General features: G+C 29.0%; 1 protein-coding gene across 1 annotated transcript; it reads right to left on the bottom strand.

The window, feature by feature from the left end:
* Positions 1-321: 321 nt before the first annotated feature.
* LOC107440638 (calmodulin) lies at positions 322-11,224 on the bottom strand. Its single transcript, XM_016053608.3, has 5 exons — positions 10,739-11,224; positions 7,693-7,723; positions 6,442-6,585; positions 4,059-4,301; positions 322-685 (listed from the first exon to the last, which is right to left on the bottom strand). Exons 1-5 carry the CDS (start codon positions 10,739-10,741, stop codon positions 657-659), a joined length of 450 nt encoding a protein of 149 aa, XP_015909094.1. The 5' UTR covers positions 10,742-11,224; the 3' UTR covers positions 322-656.
* Between the last annotated feature and the right edge of the window lie 15,350 nt (positions 11,225-26,574).

Genomic DNA, 26,574 nt, shown 5'->3' with positions numbered 1-26,574 from the left:
TTTCTTCAACAAATACGGAGAAATTTGAGAATCAACGGGTAAAAAAGAGATAGGCATAAAATACAGGAGTCTTCGTTAAAAAACAAGAGACTTGGCAGGTATGCATACGTTTCTATAAGGCTAACACATGACTGATTAAATAAGCACTTAAATTAAATTATGAAAAGTCAAAATCACTCAACACTTTCAGCAAGTTATTTTTCAAATTACAGAGGGGGGGAAAACGAGAGGGGCCAAACTGGCCAGGTTTTCTAGTATTGAGCAAAAAAAAAAGCTTTTGCGGACGAGCATGAAAGAGAGAAAAATAAATGAGGCAAAAAATCTCTTTTGACAGAACTTTTTATTGAAAATGATTAATAACGTGCAATGTGAAGAATAAGACTTACAGCCGCACGTGTAAAGAAGCTGCAAGATTTCACTCTTAGCATTTTTGTTGATGGAATGTGTGTAGTTCACATACAGTAGTAGAAGGTGAAAAGGAACGTAAAACTATCGCCACGTCTACTAGTCCTTGTCTTTTATTTTTATTTATTTTTGAGAACATGGTATAAAATTTTTACAAGCGCAACATCATATGATGAACTTCTATAATACACGAACCTTAAAATAGAAGAGGTAAAAAGATCTGAACTTCTTGAACTGCTTTTTCTTTCCTTTTACTTTGATGTCATCATTGTTACGAATTCTAAAAACAATCATTCAATTAATGGTTGCAAATAATCAAACAACTGATTTAAAAACTAATCACAAACTAAAGACATACAGGGTATCTGATACATTTTAGATTTTCAAATTCATGACTTTCCACAACTAATTCCAACAATTTTTCGTGACTTACTGAAGTTAGTATTTTCTCCGACATAAACGCAACAATAAATTTAACAATAAAAATAACATTAAATGAAATGATAGGTATAATAACCAAAACTGCTATACTCTGCATCTTCACATTTATAGATATTTAATTTAAAAAACAGAGCAAAGAAAGAGTTCAAGTAATAAAATAGCTGGAAAAAAATACAAAAGCAAAAATTTTTTTTCTTTTTCTGGAGAATTATATTCTTAAGATACTTTTCTTGTTCACCAGAAAGGAAAGAAATACTGGTCATTTTTCTGTTTTTAATTCAAAATAAGAAAAATTCACCAATGAATGGCTTGCTTTAGCTGGAATTTTAAATTTATAAAATAAAAAAATAAATAATAAAGAAAAAAAATCCAAAATCAAAGATGTTTAAAAGATAATTTGCTCTAGAAATTATGTTCTTTCTTTTATCTTTTGAAAGAACACCATAATTTTTAAAGAACATGATAAAAATCATTTGATATTTTAATAAAATATGACTGTGTGTGGGGTTTTTGTTACAAATTCAGATATTCCAAAATTTCAGAACACTGTGAAATTGGGAGAAGGGGGAAAATTCATTTTAAAAATTGGATTATTTGGTGACCTAAATCCATGTCTTTCCATGAGTTCCCCCTACCAATAAAAAAAGGCAGGGCTTTGAATTTCAAAAGCCCACTTACTTATCACTGTAAAAATGTATCAAATTGTGTAATATCATGTAATAACTGAATTTGATACTCAACAATATTTAATTTACCCTCTCATTTTATGTATATATTTCAAAAAGTAATTGTAAAGTAACATTATCCAAACCAGAGAAAAATTTGTAGACTTAAATAATTAAAGGCATGTTAAAAAAAAAAACAAAAACAATCTGAGTATAATTCTTCTTCAAAAGAAAAAAAAAATTATTGATCAACTTAGAAGCTTTTTTCTATAATTTAAACTGAAAGTTATGGGGGGAAAAAAAAGAAAAAAAAATTATTGGTGCATTTTTTTCTCAAAAAAGGTTATTTAAAATTTTTTTTTTAAACATAATCACTTAAATTTATTAATATACCAACTCCTCTGAAAACAAAGAGAAACTTTTAGGGCAGACCATCTTCAAAAATGCTTAGGGAGAAAAAAAATTTATGTTTCAGATGAAAATTCAATGGTCTTCCAGTGCTTCATGCAAATATTACAAAACAACTTATCATATTATTACAAAACTTATAATCCGTGGAAATTTAGTTTTCTATTGGTTCAGGAAATTTTTTTTTCCAGCTATCAATGAAGAACATGTCTAAGTCAGATGAAGATACGTGTGCATTCACAGAAACTGCACCATAGTAGAGGATAAGGGGGGGGGGGAATAATAAAAAAAAAATTCTGTGTAGACAACATAACTTTTAAATCTAGAACACTACTGAAAACAAACTAGTGCTGGAAAAGGTCAATTCACTTGTTACAGCAGATGCGGCTGAACATTTCTCAAGCACCCTGTGGCAGAATCATGACACAGCAACGTTGTCGCAGTATGTTAAAGAGTTCTCGCAGGATTTCCCGCCGTTGGAAAATAAATAATTTTGCTTTTCTTTTCTGCAGAAATTTTCAAACGATTTTATCTTTTCCTCACAATTAGATTGAAAAGATGCCTTTCTTGCGCATCGGAGTGGAAAAAAATGCTTGTGATTTTTCTAATCTCAGTTGAGAATAATGAAAAATAAAGAATAATGAAGTAAAAAATTAGATTTTTTTCTTACTGTAAAAATTTTCTTTATATTTTTACACACAGTTTTTACTATTGATTTCAATATAGATTTTAAAATCAGATACTGTTTATTACAATAATTGAATTTTGAACGGTCCGATTCGTGTGATTTCGCCATCTTATCTTTTTTCAGTAGTTACTGCTAAATATTTCACGGTTTTTATTTTTTTTTTAAAATGTGATGAATTACAAAATGCAAAAAAGGAAATGATTAGTGTGTTATCTAAATAAGAATTAGAGTTATCTTTCAACAAAATGCGAGAATATCGCCCAAATTAGAATTAAAAAAATCACATATTCAATTAAAAAAATTCTTTTATTTGATCCAATTTTTTCTTCTTTCTTTCTTTCAAGTTAGCGCTTTAATTACTTTAAATTAGTAAATATCTCGCAGTAAGATATTAATATTAGAGAGGTATGTTGCAGAAAGCCAGAAAAAATTCTGCCACAGGATCAAGCAAACGTCACAGTATCTGCTACATTTTAGATTTTCAAATTCATGACTTTTCATGACTAATTCCAAGAATTTTTCATGACTTAACAAAGTTGCTATTTTCTCCAACAAAAATGCAACAATAAATTTTTTAAAAAAAGCATTATAATAACATTATTCGGAATAGGTATAACCAAACTATTATACTCTTCATCTTCATATTTATAGATTTTAAACTTAAACAGAGTAAGGAAAGAGTTGAAACAATAAAATAGCTGAAAAAAATACAAAAGCAAAAAATTTCTTTTTCTGCAGTATTATATTCTAAAGATACTTTTCTTGTTCATCAGAAAGGAAAGAAATACTCCCGATTTTTCTGTTCTCATTTCGGAATAAAAAAAATTCGCCAATAAATGGTTTGCTTCAACTAGAATTTTAAATTGATAAAATTTTAAAAAAATAATAATAAAAATTCTTAAATCACAGAAGAGAGTTTAAAGGATAATTTGCTCTAGAAATGATATTTTTTCTTTCATTTTTTGAAAGAGCACCATAATTTTCAAAGAACATGATAAAATCATTTTATATACAAATAAAATATGACTGAGTGGTGATTTTGTTAGAAATTCAGATATTTAGAACAGGATGAAATTGGGGGGAGGGAGATTCCATTTTAAAAATTAGATTTTTCGGAGACCTAAATCCATGACTTTCCATGATTTTTTTTAAAAAAAATAGTAAAAATCATGACATTTCATGACAAATTTTGTTCAATACCGAAATTCATGACTTTCCGTGATTTTTCATGACCGTCCAGGTGCGCGGATATCTTGAAACGTTCTTCAAACTAATTTCAACACTATAAAAGCAATTTTTTCTTCAAAGCAAACTACAACCTTTTTTTCATGCTTCCCCAAGGAAGTCAGTGTAGGAAACTCGTCACATTGGAACATTCCTCTCTTACAATGTTTTAGCAAACTACCAAAATTAAACTTACACAATCAAGAAAGAACAAACATCTTATTTACCTTCATAGTTAACTTGTCCGTCTCCATCTATGTCAGCTTCCCTGATCATTTCATCCACTTCTTCGTCTGTTAGTTTCTCACCTAGATTTGTCATCACATGACGCAGTTCAGCAGCACTAATGAAACCATTCCCGTCCTTGTCAAAGACACGGAAAGCTTCCCTGATTTCTTCTTCGCTGTCTGTGTCCTTCATCTTCCTGGCCATCATCGTGAGAAATTCAGGAAAATCTATTGTTCCATTTCCTAAAATGCAAAAAACCCTTATTGTAAACTCTTATCGCTGTTAACGCAAATAAAGTCAAATGAATAATAGTATGCATTTTATCAAAACATCGAGAAAGAAATTCAAGAAATTTCATTTAAAGGAAAACTTGTTTCATAAGAAAATAGCAATAACAAAATTATAAATTTCGTTAAGTTTCCACTCGTTAAGTTTTCATAAAATAAAAGTCTAACATATTTAAAGACTCAGGCTAAAATTGTGTATGTTCAGTTTACCGCTAAATATTCTAAGAATTTCCAGAGTTGAAGTTGATTTTATAATCATTGTTGAACAGCTTACCCAATTTTTAAGTTTATGACTGCTAGCATTCAACTATGTAGCTTATTAATTCTGAACAAAATTCAGAAAACAAGGGAACTCCTGGATCAAGTTTTGGGAGAAATCAGTCTTTGTGATGGCCTTTTTGACGTAATTAACCTGCATTTGCATTACTGTATATTCCGGCGCATAACGCGCACCCGTAATTTCTAAAAACTTTTTTTAAATTTTAAGATATACTCTTCGTATAACGCGCATGAAAATTTGGATTGTACATGTGCAATATCTCGTCTAGTATCTATAGAAAACCAGAAAGACTTTTAGTGTGGGACATGTTTAGGTCCCACCTTACAGATAATGCAAAAAATTTTTTTTTTTGAAAGAATGTAAGACCGATGTGGCAGTTATTACGGGCAGATTGACACCATTAGTTCAGCCATTGGACTTCTGCTCTTAAAGCCAATTTAAAAAAACAGTGGAACACTTGGATGTTGGAGGGCGAAAAAACCTTTACGAAAGGAGGACATATGTGTCATGCAAGTTTGGAAACAGTGTGTGAATGGATATTAAAAGCATGGGATGAAATTAAGCCTGAGATGGTTAGAAAATCATTCAAAAAATGCAGCATTTCAAATAATCTGGACGGATCAGAAGATGACTGTTTATTCATGGATGAGGGTAACATAGATGATGAAGACGAAACAGATTGTGATGACGTGCCTGAAGAAATAATGGAAGACGAATATAATGAACTATTTATGTAATAACGAAAATCAATAAAGTATATAGGTATGTTATTTCTTTAAAATAAAAGTATTTTTCTATATTTAAATTTTTTTAGTCTATAATTTTTTATATTCGGCGTATACCACGCACCCGTAAATTCCAATGTTATTTTTTGCATTAAAAGTGCGCGTTACACGCCAGTATATACGGCACTTGGAGATTCTAACCCATGATTGTTTACCACTGAGGATATTTTACGTCAGCACTATGAGCCGTGCAAGCCGGGTGCGGAATCAGCCATAAATGGCATTCAAACCCGGGTAATCTCATTGGGTGGTGAGCAATCTATACTCTGAGTCACCACAGTTCTTCAGAGTTCATTTTATTTAATAACCGTCGTTGAACAGCCAATCCAATTTTTGGGTTTGTGACTTCAACTATGTAGCCATATAATTTTAAACCCAATGCAGAAGACAAGGGAACTCATGGATCAAGTATTGGGAGAAGTTTACCTTTGATGAATCTAACCTGTATTTGCATTACATTGAGAAGGCAACGAGAACCTTCTGAAATAAGTTAGAGCCAGTGTTCCAAACAACCTATTTCTTTAAAAAAAATTTTTGGAAAAGTACAACATGAGAATACTTTTCCAAGTTCTTAAAATTGTGTTAAAAGACGAAGAAACAAATAAAGGTTCGACTGATAAGAATAGTAAGTAGAAACTGTAAAGAATTTTAGCAGCAAGAACAAAAAACTTATAACATGAAAAATCTTTAAAAATTGACACTGGTGAAGTTATAAAAAAAATTGTCAATTTCATGGCTTAAATTTATATGCTTGAAAATTTAATTTTTTTTCATTTTTTATTATTTAAAAAAAAAGACTATTTTTTTCCACTTCAGCATTTCTTTACCACAAAATTAGCAGTGGTGCACAACCTATGTCCCACAAAGCTTTATTAGTTGACCTTTGAACAGATATAAATATTCATTTAAATATGAAAAGGCAGTTCAGCATTTATAAAAGTCATGATACTTTCTAGTTTTTGTGCCTCCATAATTTTTAGAAAACATTTGTGCATCCCTAATATAACAGTACAAATAGGAAAAAAATTACCATCTGCATCTACTTCATTAATCATATCTTGAAGCTCTGCTTCTGTTGGATTCTGTCCGAGGGATCTCATAACAGTTCCTAACTCTTTTGTTGTGATTGTTCCATCACCATCCTTATCAAACAGGGAAAAGGCTTCTTTGAATTCTGAAATTATATTACACATAAACAATCAGAAGACACACCTCACAATAACATTATCTTAAAGTTAAGCTAGTCTAGACAAATTTCTGTTCAGTAACGGACCTGCCAACATTGGACTCTCAATAGCATACCTGAAAGTTAAGTCAGTCTAGACAAATTTCATAACTTCGCAAAATTAAGACTATATGGCAACTATAACTTAATCATACACGCTTGATAATGTGTTAAATGCTATAAAAAATACAGCTTAAAATACTGGGGGGGGGAATAAAATAAGGTTTGTTGTTTCTTGCATAGAAAAATAGCTATCTTTTGAGAATACTCTTGACATTTCGACAATTAAGAGAATTTGCATAGCGTATGTCTTGCCTTACGCACATTTGTTTACAGTGCATCTAAGCTGTATTGAAATAGTTCTCCTCAATGACTTTACCTTAAACTTATTGCTGCAGACTGTGGTTTTTCATCTAATATTATTTATTCCATACATAGAAAATGAGCACCACAATATATTTTGAAGAATTCGAATATAGTCAATGATCTTTCAAGTGTTCTACCGTTTCCCAATATTTGGTAGTTCATTTTAACTTAATCTGTTGCATCCTGAGGTTTCCTGCCAAATCCACTCAAATCTGTTTCTTATCTCCTATGTGATATTTGTTTCCTTTGTCCCTATTGGTTAAAGCACTTTACATGTGTTTGTCTCTTTACTACTCTACTTTAATTTCACATTTAGACACTGAGGAAGGTTCTTGTTTACGGAACTGAATAAGTCAATTTAAGTTCTATCATCTGTGCTTTATTCATGTTTTTGTTTTAGTTCACATACACCTTTTCCTCTGTTGGACACTAAATAAATGCCTATACGGTCCTATTTTGACGCCACATTTTTATTTATGGTGTAAAATCTAATTATTTTACTTATGAAGTAAAATAGATCTATCTATTTCAGCAAATTTTGAAAAAACTCAGGTATTTATAAGTGGACCAACCCGAAAAAAGCTGGGCAGGCTTTTTCGGGCTGGACACACTTTGGTATATATTTCTTTAAAACAAAAAATCACTACACAAACAAATATTACAATAGAATGCATAAAGCACTTTTAATACCTGCTATTTGTTCTTCTGTCAACTGATCTGCCTGAAATATATAAAAAGCACCATTTAATAATAACAGTTAAATTAAATATTAAAAAAGTTTATTAGAGAAACTGTACTGTCCCTCACTCAGTTATAATTAAACAATATGTATTTATTTAAATAATTGCAACTCAATTTTTAAAAAAAAAATGCTCTAAACTGTGGTTTGAATCACATTAGTTTAAACCAGTCAATCCTGGTTACCAATGTTTCTATTATACAGGGTTATTCATAATTCCCTCTGGGGTTTCGAAGCGTTATAGTAAAAAAACAAAGACGAATATGGCAAAAAAGAACATTTGAAATTATTCCAAAAGTTCTCATTTAAGCAGTTGCCGGTAGATGGCAGTAACATGTACCACTGAAGCCAGTTGTAGTAAACATAAGGTTGTAGTAAACAGAGGGAATTATGAATAACCCTGAACTTAAATGTTCATTATTGAGTTTGTTTTCAATTGAATAATAAGTACTCTTTAAAGGATGTTTTTTACTCAATATATTTCCAATTTACTTTAATAAATAACTTCCTGTGCTTCAAAAATTTACAAATAGAAAATAACAGTTGACATATTTCAAGTACTCAAAAATAGGGGTCCCGTTTTCGAAGCTTGTAAATGAGAAGAAAAAAAACTTATTTGGAATATAAAACTTAAAACTGCCAACGAAAAATGTAAAATAAAGGTGAGAAACAAAATTAGAAAAACCTCAGTAGCAGAGAGAGAGAAAGAAAAATTAAAATCAGGAAAAGTAATTCAATAATTTTACTAGTACTGAGGTAAATCAGGAAAAAATGCATCTCTACATGCTACAGCGAGGTTGTGAGGAGATAATGATGCTAACAAAGAAATCAGTAGTATTCATAAGAATAAAATAAGATTCCAGAACATCAAGGTGAGCTGACGTAACTGGGATAGAAATAAGTTTGGCAGAGTCGAAACTGAATGTATGACCAAGATCCCAACAATTTGCAGCAATCGAAGCTTTGGGGATATTTCCGTATCGTGATCTGTCGCACCAACCACAATCGCCAAGGTGCCAGATAGATTTTTGTTGATTGAAGAAAACAAAAAACATTTCATAACATTTTTCATTCAATATGTCAACTATTTGTTAAAAATTGAATAAACATACATGCAAAGCAAATCACAATCCTAAAACATTCAATTTTTAGGTAAATTGAATAAAAACTTAAGTTATGGGGCCTTCCTTTGCTTCATTAATGAAGAATTGAACTTTATGGAGGTATTTAAATTTTTCACCTTATTCTACATATATAACAAGAAAATTGACTAGAGCCTAGAATAGCTATAAACTCCCCCTCCAATGGTAAGATGAAATATCGTTGTCCTTTTTATTGATTTTCTGATTCTGTTCATTAATTGATTCGATTCAGTTTTTTAATTTTTAATTGTTAGCCGATCAGAAGCCTGTATCTTTTGTAAACAAATTGCATTTTGAGATAGATAAAAACACAGGCTTTTAATTGGCCAAATGTGCCCATCGTAATTGAGAAAATTTAGCTGAATTCGGCACTAGAAAGCCATGGATGTACTAAATACAGATACGATGTACTAAATATCATACGATAGATTAAAGAAGCTAGCATAAAATTGACAGATTTTATACTGTACCTACTGATATTTCGTTTAAAAAAAAGTTCATTAAAGGATACCTAAAATAAACTTTCAAATCAATTTGGGGCTCTGGGCAACTGCCACGTACGCCTTTGTCAGGCTCTGGTTATGCTACTACATTCAACAAAACACTACTCTTTACTCAATTTTACACCTTTTTAAGGAGGAGCTTTCGAATTTTTGTAAAAAAGGAAGAGGTGCATGAAAGAGCAGCATCACCAACTTTAGGCAATAAAGTTATTGTTGCCTCCCATAATATAGATAGTTCAAAATACAGTCAAGGAACCGAAATTTTGGTTCATTACAACTGGGAATTCACTATAACCGTTCCGCAAACAATTTTAACTAATAGTTTCAAACTCCCCCCTTTTATTCACATTATTTAAATAAATGACCGATGAAATTAAATACAAAAATGACGAAAAAATAATACGTATTAACAAAGAATGTGTTAACTTTTAATTTTTATAACTCTTCGCCTTGCAGACGAAAAAAAGATAGTAATCTTTAGAGCTGATGAGCAATCCTCAACATCAGATATGGAAACACTTTTCCTGAATTTATGTTATTCTACTTTTTAAACCCAGCCATTCGAGCACAAAAAAATTGTCTCACCAAATCGCTTAGCAAATTCATCGTCCTTGATTCAGAGCATTTATCTAGATGGTTTTAAAAATCTAAATGTATTTATTTTGGAGTAAAAATTTCAAAATTATTGCAAAGAAAAAAAATCAGTCGAAGACAGAAAAAAGTTCTTAATATCCAACTTCCTCCCTTTTTTTGGCTCACTATATCCACAATAAATAACATACGTGTGTAGCAAGGCACGGGAGCGAACATTTCATTCACTATATCCGGGAGTTCACAATAAAGTGATCACTATAGCGGGTTTAACTGTATATTAAAATTTTGAGTCTCATCGAGCATTTCCCCCAATGATAATCTATTTCAAGACTGCTGTAGTCAGACGTTTTAACTATCTCAAAACTACTTAGCTCAACTTTTTTTATAGCAGGGAAATAAAGATTTATGAATAAAATTAAAAATGTGTAATAATCGAATTCAAGTTCCGGTTAGAAAAAAAGTACCGGAACATCGTTCTGGCCCTACTATACACCCCATGCACAGGAACCAAACGACTATTAGTATAAACATAAAAATTACAAACTATAACAAGATAATGAAAATAATTTTTATACCATAAAATGAAGCTATTATTTTATAAAAAAAGATTCTATTACAATTCCTCACTAGCATCAATTCACGAGAATTTAAAAAGAAATCACACGTCATAAAAAAAGCGGTGCATACACAGCTTAAATTTTATAAATAAAATATTACATAGACAAGATTTCATACACTACTTCAAAACAATAACTTACCATCTTTTCGCTATTTTGTAGGCTACAATACTTTTTAAATGTAAAATAATATACACTATAATAATTGCAGTACCAAAAGCCCAAGTTGGAACGGACAACTGCTTTTAATTCGCTCTGCCGAAAGATTTGTTGGAATGATAAAATTATTTCTACTTGGGACTGCTACTAAGCTGCTCTCGCAAAATTGTATACATCCGCGGTTCGAAATTAAAATAAATACTCTTAATAATGAAATTAAATCGAAAGGAATTTATATATTAGATTTTACGAAACAAAACATCCACCAAAAGAGGTAAAAAGAGACGATTTGTAAAGGGTTAGAGGGGACTATTTTAACTTAGCGCATGCGAAATTCTTCGTCGTATTGCTTCACGTGCGGATAAAGAAGCGCGGTTTCGTTCCATGCTTCTTTATTGGTCTGTAACTACCTGCAATGCAGGGGGAGAATGTACCGCTCTTCTCAAAGCATGCTCTGGCGCGAAATGTGATGCGTCTTTTTAGCGCGAGCTCTTATGGCAGTTGTTTAACGAAATAGAACAGAGGATTGAGATTCTTTGCTGCTATTGATCTACTAATACACCCTCAAAAATCTCATTTTACTTTTTCTAAATACTGAAGTGCAATTCAAAAATTTCTTTAATGATTTTTAATATCGAATTTATTCCAAGTGATTAATAAAATTTTTTAATTTCTTCAAATTAATTTTTTTTCCCTTCATTAAGGGTGTTTTTAGGGGTTTATTTCTTGTAGACGTTTGTGATTTTCTTTCTTTCATTTTTTTCACCCTTTTTTGTTTTTTTTATTATAAAAGTCAACTGTGATTTTAAAACTACAGTCCCTAGCCAAATTATTAGAAAATTCTATGTAAAAGTATAATTATCAGCTGATTTATTATAATTATCAGCATTATTGTTTTTATGCGCCTGAAACCGGCCTATACTTGTTTATGTTCGTGTATCAATTGGGGGGTTAACATTGTAATGCAATACGTAAAAAATAAATACAAATAGGAAGTCTATGAAAAATCTCCAGAATATAAACGCATTGCATGTACGTTTAAATATAAAAGTATTGCCTATAAACTCGTGCAAAACATGTCATTATCATTTAGTAATCTATCAATAAGTAGTAATTCAGTATAATTTAATAGTAATAAAATTTAGTTGAATCTTCTAGTATCATTTAGTAATAATTAAAACAGGACAGTGCGTCGAATAATTTGGTCTAATTATTATAATAAACTGTTATAATAAATGTTCTGTATTTATGTATTGTATCGTAAAATTTATCCAATAGTCGAATTTATATTATATATCGTCTATTTTAACCAACTGATACACGAACGCAAACAAGTGCAAACCTCGTAAAAACAATAAAGCTGTAATAGTATAACCTGATAATTTAGATTTTACATAGACATAGGGGACAGTAAACAGTTGATTCTTATTTAATCCATCCTAATAAAATAGAAATACTGATAGTACATCAGTATGGTATGGCACAGTATGGATTTTTGATAGTACATCAGTATTTCACAACCCTACAACAGAAAGAATTTAGCAAATATTTTTCACTGTTATGATAAAATTAGCTTTACGAATCAAATTCAAAGATTTCCTTTAATTCAACTCAGAAGTAAGAATACTCAGGGTTGACCCATGCCGATTTTTAAGTGAAAGCAAAAATATTCTACCTCCTTATATAATACCCCCTTACATTAAGGATAATAATAATAATAAATATGCACGGAGAAAAATAAATTTTATTCATAATTTTAAAAATAAGTCAAAAGTCTACAAATTTTATTTATTTTTATATAAAAATGAGAGCAAACTACTTATACAATGTACTTTTATTTAAATCCTACTCTAAGCAATTTCAGATGCGCAATAAAAAAATATTACATATTTTTTTTAATTACATTTTTATTTTATTTACATTATTTATTTATATTTATCTTCTCATTTATGCCTGGTATTCGCAAATGACACTTTATTTAGTTACGTCGCACTATAACAGCACAATGAGCTATTGGCGACATCCCTGAGGATGATCCGAAGACATGCCTTCGCAATTCTGATCCTTTACATGGGGATGGCTCCCCTGCTTTGGTAGTCCCACGACCTGCGCGCGAACTTGAACACGTTGCGGTAGAACAGTTTAACGAGGACAGATACCGCGCATCCTCGGCCCCTACGCAGGCTGATCAAAGTGGTTACACACCCGCTTACTGACCGCTGCCTGTGATGCTTGACTACTGTTTTCAACCAGGAATCGTGTCTTTACGATCAGTCTACTGCTGGACTATTTGCAAATGAAAAGAAAGCATTGTTTGCATACAATTATTTATAAATCTTACTTTTTTTATACTTTAAAATTAAAAGATTGATGATGGAAAAAAAAATGGACAATATAAAGCAAGAATCTCTAATTTAGGATGCCTGTACTATACACAGTATTTTTTAAAAAATAAAACGTGCTAATCAAACACATAACACAGAGAGAATCATTTCTGACAAAGTTTAACAAATCTGAAGAGAATCGAAACAAAATATTAATACAGACTTATTACTTACGAAAACATTATTATAAAAAATATATAAATTGCTTTGTAACAACTTTTGTTTTGATGAAATGCTTTGACATCGTGAAAAGCGAAATTTAACTTTCGATTTCTTTGTAAACAAAAAATATCGATCACCTGACAATTTAAAAATTCTCCAAGATCGGTAAAAAGAGATTCATGAAATAAGTGATCTCGGTGTGAATTTATTGAAGTTTAGATTAAAGTATACCTTTTAAAGTATGTGTGTGTAAACGCTCGATTTGGTATTCATTTGAATTACACAATTCAGAATTTTCAACATAGTGTAAAAAGAATTAAAGTGTGTGAATACATAATTAGGCCTTTGCTCAATAATTCAAATGAAAAAGTTAACATTACTATACCAATTGCAACGTTAAGGGAAGAATTAATTTAAAAATAACTTCTCTTGTTTTATTTGAATAAGTTTTTTCTCTCCAGAAAGCATGTAAAAGTATGTTACGGCAACCTAGTGTCTGAATTTTATTTTTATTGTCTCGAAACTGTTTGCACTAAAAACCTTTTTTCCAAAATAAAGCAAAACTATTGCAGTTTCAAATCTTTAACATCACGCTGGCTGATCACGTAATCTCTTTGATCAGCCTGCGTAGGAACCTAGGGTGCACGGTATCATCCTCGTTAAACTGTTCCACAGTAAAGACATCGACTTCGCGTGCAGGTCGTCAGTCTACCGAAGCGGGGGTGCCATCTCCTCTGCATAGGATCAAATTTGTGATGGCATGTCTTCGGATCATCCTCAAGGATGTTTCCCAGACCGTCGCCAATAACCCATTGTGCAGCTCTAGTGCGACGTAAATGAACTACAACAACAACAGTACCATTGGGGGACAAACTAATACTTACTCTGGTTTTATTTGAATAAGTTTATTGAAAGTGTTAACAAAATCTTGAAAAAAGGAAATAACTATTATTATATTTAAAAAAAAAGTCCAAAAATGTGATATTTAATGTTATGGTTAACAAAAATTAAACTGATTTTTCACACTAGTCGAAGGTAAAACTGGTTTCTCGACAAAAACGCTTCTGTCAAAAACTAAATTTTGAAGTTCCAATTAAGCAATACTTTAAGTGAGATTTAGGTTATAAGTTTAATAAAATTTTCTGAACTACTAAAGTTGAGAGCCTTTAAAGCATTTTTAATCGAAATTTAAATTCAAAATAATTTGTTTTGCCCTTTGACTAACTTCAACTGGATACTTATCCGCATCTGAAGTATTAAATTTGTGAATATTTTGTAAACATGTTTATAATATTCTTTTACATAATACGTAAATTTAGTATATTTGACAATATATATTATGAAAATATCGCAGTACCAAACAGGAATACATAAAAATTTATCAATATATAAAAATCTAACAGCCGAATCACCCTTTCTAATTTACTGTATTTTTAATTATTTGTATAAAAACTTTTGAGACACATTTATATTAAAAACTATTTACCGAGTAATCTACAAAGCTTGAAATTGAATAAGTGAATTACTCACTTTACGTTAGTGATTCAATAATTTAAATCATTCAAATGAATTGTATTTTTTTTTTTTTTTTTTTTTTTGCAAACCATTTAATTTAGAAACATAATTTATTATTTTCATGTAAATTAATACGAAACTCAATATGTATATTGCAGGGATAGTAGTTATCGACAATGTCAACCTGCATCTATGAAAAGGTACCCCATCATAGAATTGAGTTAACATGTCTTGTATATATACTAGTGACTTGGAATTGTATTTTTGTAGTGGTAGGCACGCTACAGTACTCCCCCACCAGAATTATATCTGTGATGGAATTCGATGAACGGATACCACTAGTTAACTCATTGCTGTTTTATGAAAAGTCAGGAGAGCTGTATTAAGATCACTGTACTTTTGCTGATCGAGAAAGATGTATTAAGATCACCGTACTTTTGCCGATCGTGAGAGCTGTATTAAATTCAGTTTCGTGATTGCTCCTGTGTTGCCATTAGCATAGAATTGAGTTGGAATGCTGGAAATATGTGTCATCTCGGTCTTAAGGGCGAAGCGCTTTTTACCGATTCATCGAAACTATGATGACATATAACTAAATTGAGTTAACATGTCTAATATACTAGTGAATAGAAATTGTTATTTTGTAGTGGTAGACACACTACATATATCAATAGCAATTTTCATAAGCAAAAATATACATAAATAAACTGATCTACACTTAGAAATTTAAATCACTTTGTGAAATGAAAAACTTAAACTAAACGAAAATATTTTAAGTATGGGTTTAGGCTAAAATTAATCAGTATTGCCAAAGTAAAAAGAGAATGTAGACGAATTGTTTAGAGTTTAAATTCATAAGATGTTTAAACGCTAGGTAAAAAGGATTTTGAATTTTGAAAATTGCTCCTGGATTCTTGCATCTAAGTTTTAAATATAATACGAATAAGAAATTTCTAGATGCAACTAAAACGTCTTATTTTTATACTTCTTAAAGATGAAACTTTATAAATCTATAATTTTCAGAGTATCTTTAAACTTTTTCGAGCAACAGAAATACAATATGCGCTCACTGTTAAAACTGCTTTTTAAAAATTTGAAATTAATACTTTCTACAAGCAGACTTAAAAGGACAAAATGTCAAAGAAAATAATTTTGTAAATAGATTGTAAATGATTGCGTAGAAAAAATGATTAATGATTAGAAAAATGATTACTTAGAAAAAGTGATTACTTAAAGATTATAGCGTTCACAAAAATGATTACTCAAAAAATGATTACGCAAAAAGTGATTACGTAAAAAATTGATTACAAAATGATTGCTTAGAAAAAAAATGAATGCTTAGAATTAATAATTTTGTAAATGGAAAATGATTGCGTAGAAAAAAATGATTACATAATGATCGACGATTACTTAGAAAAAATGATTACTTAGAAAAAATTATTACTTAAATAAATGATTACTTAAAAGAATGATAACTTAAAAGAATGAGTACTTCAAAGAATTACTTTAAGAAATGATTACTTAAAAATTATTACAAAATGATTGCTTAGAAAAAATTATTACAAAATTATTGCGTACAAAAAATGATTATAAAATGATTGTTCAGAAAAATGATTGCCTAGAATTAATCATTTTTTATTTACAAATTAATTCTAAGAAAATAATTGCGTAGAAAAAATTATAACAAAATGATTGCGTAGAAAAAATGATTAATGATTGCTTCGAAAAATGATTACTTAAAAAAATGATTACTTAAAAGATGATTTCATAATAATTGATTACTTGAAAAAATTATTGCTTAAAAAATTATTACTGAAAAGAATGATAACTTTAAAGAATGATTACTTAAAAATGATAGCTTAGAAAAATGATTACCAAATGATGACTTAGAAAAAATGGTTACAAAATGATTACCAAACGATTGCTTCGAAAAAATGATTACTAAATGATTGATGCGAAAAAATGATTACCAAATGACTGCTTAAAAATGATTACAAAATGATTTCGTAGATAAAATTATAACAATTATCGTAAAATTATTGCGTAGAAAAAATGATTAATGATTAGAAAAATGATTACTTAGAAAAAAATTATTACGCAAAGAATGATTGCGCAAGAAATTATTACCCAAAAAAGTGATTAAGCAAAAATGATTACGTAAAAAGTGATTATGCAAAAAATGATAACGTAAAAAATTATTACGCAAAAAAGTACGTTCTTCAAGCAGACTGAAAAAGGACAAAATGTCATAGAAAAAATTATTACAGAATGATTGCTTAGAAAAAATGGTTGCAAAATGATTACTTAGAAAAAAGGATTACGAAATGATTGCTTCGAAAAAATGATTACAAAATTACTGATACGAAAAAATGATTTCTTAGAGAAAATTATAACAATTAATTATTTATTGCAAAATGATTGCGTAGAAAAAATGGTTAATGATTAGAAAAATGATTACTTCGAAAAAATGATTACAAGATGATTGCGTAGAAAAATGATTAATGAGGAAAATGATTGCATAGAAAAAATGATTAATGAGAAATATGACTACTTAGAAAAAAGGATCACTTAAAAAAATGCGTTCTTCAAGCAGACTTAAAAGGACAAAATGTCATAGAAAAAATGATTACAAAATGATTGCTTAGAAAAAATAGCTACAAAATGAAAAAATGATTACGAAATGTGAGTAAAAAATTATTACAAAATGATTGCTTTGAAAAATAATTGCAAAATAATAGAAAAATGATAGAAAAATTGATTACTTGAAAAATCGATTACGTAAAGAATGATTACGTCAAAATGATTACGCAAAAAAGTGATTACGTAAAAATGATTAGGCTTAAAACTGATTGCATAAAAAATGATTACGTAAAAAGTGATTGTGTAAAAAATGATTACTCAAAAGAATGGTTACTTAGAAAAAACGATTACAAAATGATTGCTTAGAAAAAATGATTGATTAGATTTATTTTAATTTAATAATTTTTAATTTAATAATAAATTACCTATTTAATTAAATTAAATTAAATTGCCTATTCTGCAAGGTTTGTTTCTCTGTTTTTTGCAAGGACATAAAAAAAATTTGAAAAAATAAGCAGAACATCTTTTTGTAAAATTTTAGCTGGGTTATCAAAAAAGGTTAGTTCACTAAAAAGATAAAGTCACTAGTCAATAGTTAGGTCACTAGGTTAGCTTACCTTTTACTACAATTAAAAATTACTGATTGCAATAACAGAACGATAATTTTTTAAAGCCCAAGAAACGGATAAGTGGTGTTTATTGTTAATTTTATTTACATTTTATTTTAATAAATGCCACTTTTTAAATTTTTCTGGGGATTTATCGATTGGATTTGTTGCAAGAGCGTTACACTTATTACCAATTCAATATAGTTTCTTACAGAACTGCTGAGTCTGAAGATAATTAACTCAGAGTCCGACTTAAAATCTATTAAGACTATCATAGAAAAGAGGTATAAGAAGTAAAAGTAAAGGTTACTTTTAAGTTTCAGATTGCCTTGCCAAATTAAAACTATTTTACGGAAAACAAATCATAATTAAAACAAACAAAAAATCATTATCTGAATTTTGATATAAAATGTGTTCAAAATTATTGTTTAGAAAAAATTATTGCTTAGAAAAAATTATTACAAAATGATTGTGTTGAAAAAATGATTAATGATTACTTAGAAAAACAAATATTTCGAAAAAATGATTACTTAAAAAGTGATTACGTAAAAATGATTTAGTAATAAATGATTACGCATTGAAAACAAATTTTATATCAAAATGGAACAAGGAAATAGCTTAATAGAAATTTATGTTATCGAATGATAAGAATATATTGACTTACCTTTTTGGGTTTCGGCGCAGGTTGCCATGAAAGAAACATTATCGCTCATCTTGGCGACAATCCAAGGGGCACCTCGAAGTATAGTCTAGTCCTATTTTTTTATATATGAGTAGATATAGTTTTTTTTTTTTAAATTTATATTTTATGTTATTGCAGAAAACATTTTTAAAAATATATTTGCTCAAAATATTAAAATGAACAGGATTTAAATATGTCACCCTCCCATGTATAAACATTTTATGACAAAACTCTATAGGGAATATTCATGGAAGCTATTACAAATTAAATGATACATTAAATTCCTTTTCTTATCTAAATTAACTTTACAACTTGACTAAATCAATTAGACTTTGAACTTAATAAAAAATTTATTTGATCACTAAAAAAGTCATGTAAATCCTTTCTATTACCCCGTCCGTTAGCTAATAAAAATCGCATAAGCGTTCCAACGTCGAACGTCGTCGAATTTTTGAATTTTTTTTTATAATTATTTTTTTTATAGTACAATGTTCGTTGATTGTTTTTGTTACGTACTACATGACAACTGTCTGAGGCATGCATGAAAAAACAATTAAGCTACTTGTAAACATGGCTGTAGCAATCTTTGCTGTATTCTTAATAATTCTATGTAAAAAGGTGGTCTAAATGTTATCGCTAACCTAGATAATCCGCAAGGCCGGATTAACCATTAAGCACACTAAGCACGTGCTTAGGGCACCAGAGGATAGGGGGGCACCACAAAGCCTAACTAAATGTTCGCAGTCAAATTTTTTTTGTTGAAACATTGATAATAAATTTATTATTTTGAGCTTCCATTTTAAGAGTAGATAACAACCATTTCTAAGTACGAAATTTCACATAATAAAAGAAAGAAAAAAACAAAAGATGTTTTGTATCAAAAATTTTCGGTAGTGAATTAGGTAGTGAATTTCTATGCGATAAAAGCTCTATTTATTTATCCATTACAATGATTCCATAACATACTGCTACGATTCATGTTTACAGAATATTTTTCGCAGTTGTAGAAGTTAATACTCCAGAAATTTGATATTTTTATGAAAAAAAATTTGATTTACAAAATTTTGATGCAATGGTTTGATGATGTAAAAAATGTGATTTTTGATGTGAAAAAACAATCTATGTTTGCAGTTTCTGCGCATGTTTTTGTTTATATTACATAAAATATTTGCTTATACTATATTTTTAATTATATTCTCATTGCAACTGGAAAAGAAGTCATCAAATTACGTAAAGGTTGTGTTGCAAAAATTTATTTCAAAAATTTACGTCAAATAATTTTTTTTATTCACTAAATTAAGAAAAAGGAGCTGTGTTTTAGTATCATTTTTCGAAATTTCTTTGTGGAGGAGAGGTTAAATTTAGGAAAAATATGACCACACACTTCGCATCACTTATGATTTTTTTTTATCTATATATATCGAATAACGAAATTAGATTTTAAGATTTAAAATATATACTACGTAATATGAATGCAAGCAGCTAGTTTTTGAATAAGGAAAGAATTATAGGTTCCTTAGTCCTTAGAGTCTTGTATAAATACAAATGTTATAAAAGTTGAGAACAAAACATGTGTAAATTCTCAATGTGAACCGGATGTTCGTTGACATTGAAAAATACGTTAAGAAGAGTACCCATTAAAACTAATTTAATTTTGAAAGCAAATGTAAGAAATAAGTAGCAATAAAATAAAATTTTTAATCATTGAATTTTGTTTAGTGCAAGTAAACTATATTTTGTGCATCTTATAACGAAATTTGTAAAAGTTATAATTAAGAAATAAGAAAAGTACTGAAAATTTCAAATTAAAAATAAATAGCAAATTTAAGAAAGATATTTTTATTAATTGAATTTTAAAATATGTTTAATAACTAATAAGGAAAATCCTTAATGATAATGATTATATATATATACAATATATGTGTGTAATTTCATCAACTTTTATTATGATGATAATTTGAACATGTAAATATTTTGAATATAATAATATTATTTCCGTCACTAAAAAAAATTTTAATAGTTGTGCTTAATTTTTACTTGTAGCTCGTGTGTAAAGCTTGCAACACGAACAAACAGTAATAAACAAATGGAAAGAGGCCAAATCAAGATTGCCAAAAAAGCGAGTTATTCAAAATCTAGAAACCATGTCACCTTTTTTAATTATAAATAACAAAATAACTGAAACAAATTTTCACTCCAAACTCCCCAGAATTACATAATAACATTAATATCTTATGAAATACGGCAGAGTTGAGCTCAGAAATTATCTAATTTATTTCTTTTATTGAAAACAAAATTATCCGTTTGAAAACATCGCCTATCAGAATAACATGTAGTAAGCAGCTGCAAACTTTTTAACTGGAACTAGAGTAGGTGCCGAGCTCGAGATTGTTTACATTTCTAATGAAAACACCATCCATAGAGAAATAAAGCAGTATTTTAATTGTTAAAATATCTACAATTGTCTTTACATACTTCGTTACTAAAGTTAGGGTCCAATAACAAGAAAAAATTGGAAAAATGATCTTTTAACAGAATTTCAACAGGTCTGACGATTCTAAGGTTGCTCAACAGTCTTTTATTCTTTTCCTCGGGCGTTAGACTTAGTTTAACGTACCTTTTGTCAGTATATCTGGAGTAGTATAGTTTGTCTGAGGTAAGAGATCCCCCCGCGACAAAGTCCGAAACCGTCTGCTGCTATGGAAACAAGAATTGCTCATTCCAGAGATGGTATACCATCTCTGAAGCTAGCTTCTAGGGCTAACACAATAGACTGAAGATTTCCTTTCTCTCGCCGAACCGATCCCTCACCCCTACTTGAAATAGTTATACCTCGTTATCATAGTCACCGCCACGAGTCTAGACGAATGGCTAGGGGAGTTCTTACTTTAGATAAACTATACTTACGACCTACGTCTGAATTTATTTACTTTTTATGTGTATTAGAATCTATTTTCCTCGAAGTTTAATTTCCAAACTTAGTAGTTTACTTAGATTTTTTGCTAGTTATTTTTTCAAAATATTATCTTCTCTGGATTTTAATTTTCTCTGTTATAACATTTATGTTAATTTTTTTCTTCTATATATTCCTCATTTTTAGATATTTTGCAAATATTTAAAAAGCATAAATTTTTTTTTAAGCTAAGGGGTACTTTTTGTTTTTATTTTCGGAATTAATTTTGTAAGCCACATTTCTTAATCAATGCTTATGAATGTAAATCCTTACCCCGAATAAAAATTGCGTAATAATTTTTGATAACATAATAAATGTTTTAGACATCATTTTTATTAGAGTCTCTTTTTATTGCATATTTCTTAGATTTTAATTGTTAGTTTTCTCTGTAATTTGTTGCTAATTTTACATGATTTTCTCAGTATGTATTGTATTAATTTCTTCAAACCAATTTTGTAACTATAATAATATAAATAAATTAAAAATTTACTCGAATTCTGAGTTTCTAAAAATCTTTGTTTTGCCGGTCACCCCGGCAACGCTACGAACCAACTCAGTGCCGGTCACCCCCATGGCATTCAAAGTGTTAATCCAATTTGTACTTGAAATTCTACGAATATTTTCGAAGTAAATAATCTGATAGCCTAATATCATTTGGCTTTTCAATAATTTAAAAAGTAAGATTACATTGTTATACGTTCTTTGACTTACCCCTTAAAATTTAAATTAATTCTACTTTGTTTTTTCTGAATATTTATATACAACAGTAAAATCAAAACCATGCCTGAATCAGGATGCAAGTCCAGAACTATGCGGAAATCAAAGTGTATTTGAAGAGAGAAAAACCATTTACGTCATTTATAGTAATATGAACATGCTGAATATAATTTTTGCAACTATAACTTTGTTTCGGATTTATAATAATAAAACGAACAAAGTTAGTGACTTTCATTTTGAATTGGCTTGCCCTCCCAGTAAAAAAAAAAAAAAAAGTTGGCATGTTACTGTTTCACAAATTTCAATTAAAAAATTTATTAATGGAAATTTTTTCATCTTTGTGTTCCATACAATGAATTACTGACTAATTGCAAAATTGAACCGCACAACTGTGATTGAAAAGTATCACCTGCTGTTTTTAAAAATATCTTTAAGAGTCATTCAAATATTTAGGGAAACATATTTTTCGAAAATTTTGAATTCCCCCACACCACTCACATATCATAACTCACCCCACCTGGTTTTCCCTTTAATTTTGACTTCAACTGCAGTAATTTCAGAATTAAATTAATTACGTTACGAATATTTTAACTCATTCTATATATTTTTGAAAAGAATACTTTTTAGGAACCCTTTGTCTTCTTTCTGTGTCAAAATTTATGACCTCTGAAAAAATTAATGGAAGTTTTTTTTCCAACTTATTCATTTAAATTTAAATTAGTTGAAAATTTTCTACGCTTATTTTTTTTTTCCATTTTAAAAAAAAATCGGAAGGATTTTAATGTCTATTCTCCTCGTTGGCAAAACTAAGCAAATTATAACCCTCTTTAGATGCTCACATAACATTTGAATCGCTCATTATTCATAACCAGACATTAAAAAAAATTTTTTTTTTTATTGCAATCACATTTAGTTTTCGATGGAATTTTGTTTTTAAAATAGTAGACATCTTAAATAATGCTTATATAATTCAGTTTGTGAGTTCATGTATAAAAAAAACCCCTCCTAATTTAAAAATTATAATTGAATATATATTTGTTGGTCTCTGTAGGTCTCCACTTTCATATAATGGAAATATAAATTTTTAAAAAAAGTCTCTACTCATCCTAGGTAGAGATGTATTATTTCTAAAAAACTGAGCTATTTAAATGTTTCTGCAGAACAGTAATAATTGACTTCAAAGATCATTAAAAGTAACATTAATTTTTATATGGTTGGAACAATGATTTCTGTTATAAGTGTTTATTTAAAGGATTAAAGAGTAAAATAAAAATTTCGAAGAGAAATGATAGGTCAGAAATGAGATAAAAAAAGCTATGCATAAAAAAAAATCTAAGAAAAAAGAGTTTTCTGAAAATTTTAATGTCAGACACGAACTTAAAATCAAATATATTCTTCAATAAAACTATTTTGATATCCTTTTTCTACCACATACAACTTTTTTCCCCACTATAGGGTGCGTATGCTTTTTTTTTTCTTTTTAAGAACACTATTAGTTCCTTTCTGAAGGATGAATAAATGTAAATTGTTCTTGTGCTGCTGTAAAAAATATGAGTAAACAACTTAAAACTTATGTGTATTTTATTAGTAAACAATGAACTTTCATCAGCATCTGACCTTGAACCTGATTGATAAAAAGTCAATAAATTATATACAATATATTTTATTTATTTATTTTTTTTTAATGAAGCGTGCTCACACTTTGAGTAGGACTGTACAAAGGGCCAATGTACAGTTTGTACAACTGTCAACATTGTGTAGGCGTAGAAGAAGATACAATTTTTTTTTATTTCAATTTGTTCTGCACATAGAGTTATGTTTATTTATATAAATACATAAAAATGACTTTTTCTTCTTTCCTTGTTGCACAGAATTAGCACAACATATATTTTTTTTTCTATTTTACAATCTTTGTGCAAAACAAAGAAGCACAAGTTTTTAAAATTATGATTTACATAACATTTATTCTATTATTAAATACAACAATGAACCTTTCAATTATTGAAATAATCAAATATCTTTCACTTTCTCAAATGATACAACTTGCACATAACCCCTTGACCTAAGTGAGCCTTCAAGAAAGACTTTCGCTCCACGTGCACACATAGAAATTCTTCTATTATTAAAAAAAAAAAAAAAACAATCTAGGGACAACCTGTAAAAAATAGTGGTCAATGGTCCATTCAAAATAGTGGTGTTAATAATAATTTAGCAGAGACAAACAGGCAGTATTAATTATTTAAAGGATTAGCGAGAATGGTTAAGACTCTAATTAATGCTTTTTCAAGATTAAGAGCCAGTACCTGTTATTCCAACAGATATGCTTTTATTATTTTAAGGTTTAAAGCAGTGACCTGAAGAGACGCTGTGCAAAATCAAGAAAATTTGTTGCTGATTCTCCGATATTAGAATCCCTTGAAAACAGGAGTGTAAGAGATATGTATTAATAGTAATCTAAATCTATATTTCACACACCCAATTTTTATATAAATATAACTAGCAACCATTCTATGATTAAAAATTAATGAAATCTAAATGTCAGAAAACTTCATTATGAAATTTGTTTCAAAATTATACTTTTGATGAAATATTTGTTCCAAACAAATATTTACTTATGGTTTCATAAAAAAAGATTAATTTTTAAAGTTTAGTGCCCTTGCTCATTAATTGGATTCTTCCCTTGGCGGAATGCCTATGGCTGTTGGCCCTTCCTAGTAAAACAGTTTCTAGTAAAACGCCATTGCCTGGTCTTCCTTATACTTATAAGGCCAGATGGGTTCACGGAGACTACAGTACTTTCTTAAAAACATCACTTGAGTTGGGGACATGGCACAAGTAATGATACAAACAACAAAAGAATTAATGGTACAAATATGCTGAAGAGTAAAATGACAACATGCACTGAAGATTTTCATTCAAACTTCATTGAAATTTGGCATTTGTTTCAGATATTAATACTGATTTATTAAAAAAATAATTATACGTAAAAAATTAATGAATTATAAAAAAGAACTCGCAGCTTGAATGTCATATCTAAAAAAAAAAAAAAAAAAAAAAAAACTATATAGGAATCCACATTTTACATAAAAACAAATCTTAAAAAAAAATAGTCACAATAAGTTAAAAGCACATTTTAAAAAGAAGGATTAAAAAAAAATTTCCAATGAATCTGATCATTAAAAAAAAATTTAAGAAATGTAGGAATGTGTTTATACAAGCGTGATTCTTAAAATATCAATTACGAGATAAAAAAGTATTCAGTAAATAATTTTGAAAGTACATCTTATATTACAAAGTTTTTTTTCGCCATAAAAATGCCATTCACTGTCCTGGATGTTGGTGACTTTTTTAAGGAATGAAAGGATAGACAGAATGTTAATTTCAAGTAATGAATATTTTTATGTCTTTTTGAGAGGAATACTAAAACAGAATAACAATTTTAAATCTGATTTCTTTTCTTTGATTTTTAAGTAACTTTAAAGAAGTTTCAAATTTAAATTATTATTTTATTTTAAAGTCTCTTTTGGAGAATTTTAAAAATCTGAAAGAATCTTAATGTGCAAATCCCGTTGAATTACATTCAAACAAAGTAATAAGTAAGTTTAAATAAGTAATTTTATTTTAACCATAATTTAAAAGAGATATAAATGAGGCTTTTGTTCAATATTCATGCTTAGCTAGCCTAACATGGTGAAGAAGAATGACATTTAATTATCACTATGCCTTTAGGCTTAGCTAAGCCTAACATGGCAATAATGGAGTTAAGACTCCAACATCCAGGCTCAGGTCATAAATATATAAAAATCACAAATCAAAGCAGTTTTTTTTTATACAAATAGGCAGAAAAAGAAAAACAACACACACACCTCATCAAACAACTAGATTCTGAAACATGCACAAGCTCTTATTAAAACTGCCAGAGCAAAATAAGCTCTCTTAGGAATTTTTTTTCTTCTTTAGCTTTTAGAATTAATGAAGGTGGACAGAGTGCCATTGGAAATATGTCTCCATTGAATTATACACAAACAACACTGATGAATTTGATTATCTATAAAATATGGAACAAGAGCTGACGACCATTTAAATTACAATAACATTATACACAAGCTGACGATTTGTGTATGCGCGTGCGGCATACAGCACCGAGCCAGCTCACTTGTTTCTTTTTTTAAAACAGTTCCTTTCTTTTTGAACACTACAGAGAGAAAGTATCACAG

The sequence above is a fragment of the Parasteatoda tepidariorum genome, chromosome 5 (assembly GCF_982258835.1).
Source record: "Parasteatoda tepidariorum strain Cologne lab strain chromosome 5, Ptep-v5.0, whole genome shotgun sequence".
Lineage (NCBI taxonomy): Eukaryota > Metazoa > Arthropoda > Arachnida > Araneae > Theridiidae > Parasteatoda > Parasteatoda tepidariorum.
The sequence above is the reverse complement of the archived record's forward strand: the minus strand, read 5'-3'. Positions and strand labels throughout refer to the sequence as shown.

Bases quoted from the DNA above. Each gene is read 5' to 3' on its own strand.
- LOC107440638 (XM_016053608.3), bottom strand. The intron at 4,302-6,441 runs GTAATTTTTTTC...TTTGCATTTTAG, and splicing joins TAATGAAGTAGATGCAGATG to GAAATGGAACAATAGATTTT. The intron at 686-4,058 runs GTAAATAAGATG...GATTGTTTTTAG, and splicing joins CGGACAAGTTAACTATGAAG to AATTCGTAACAATGATGACA.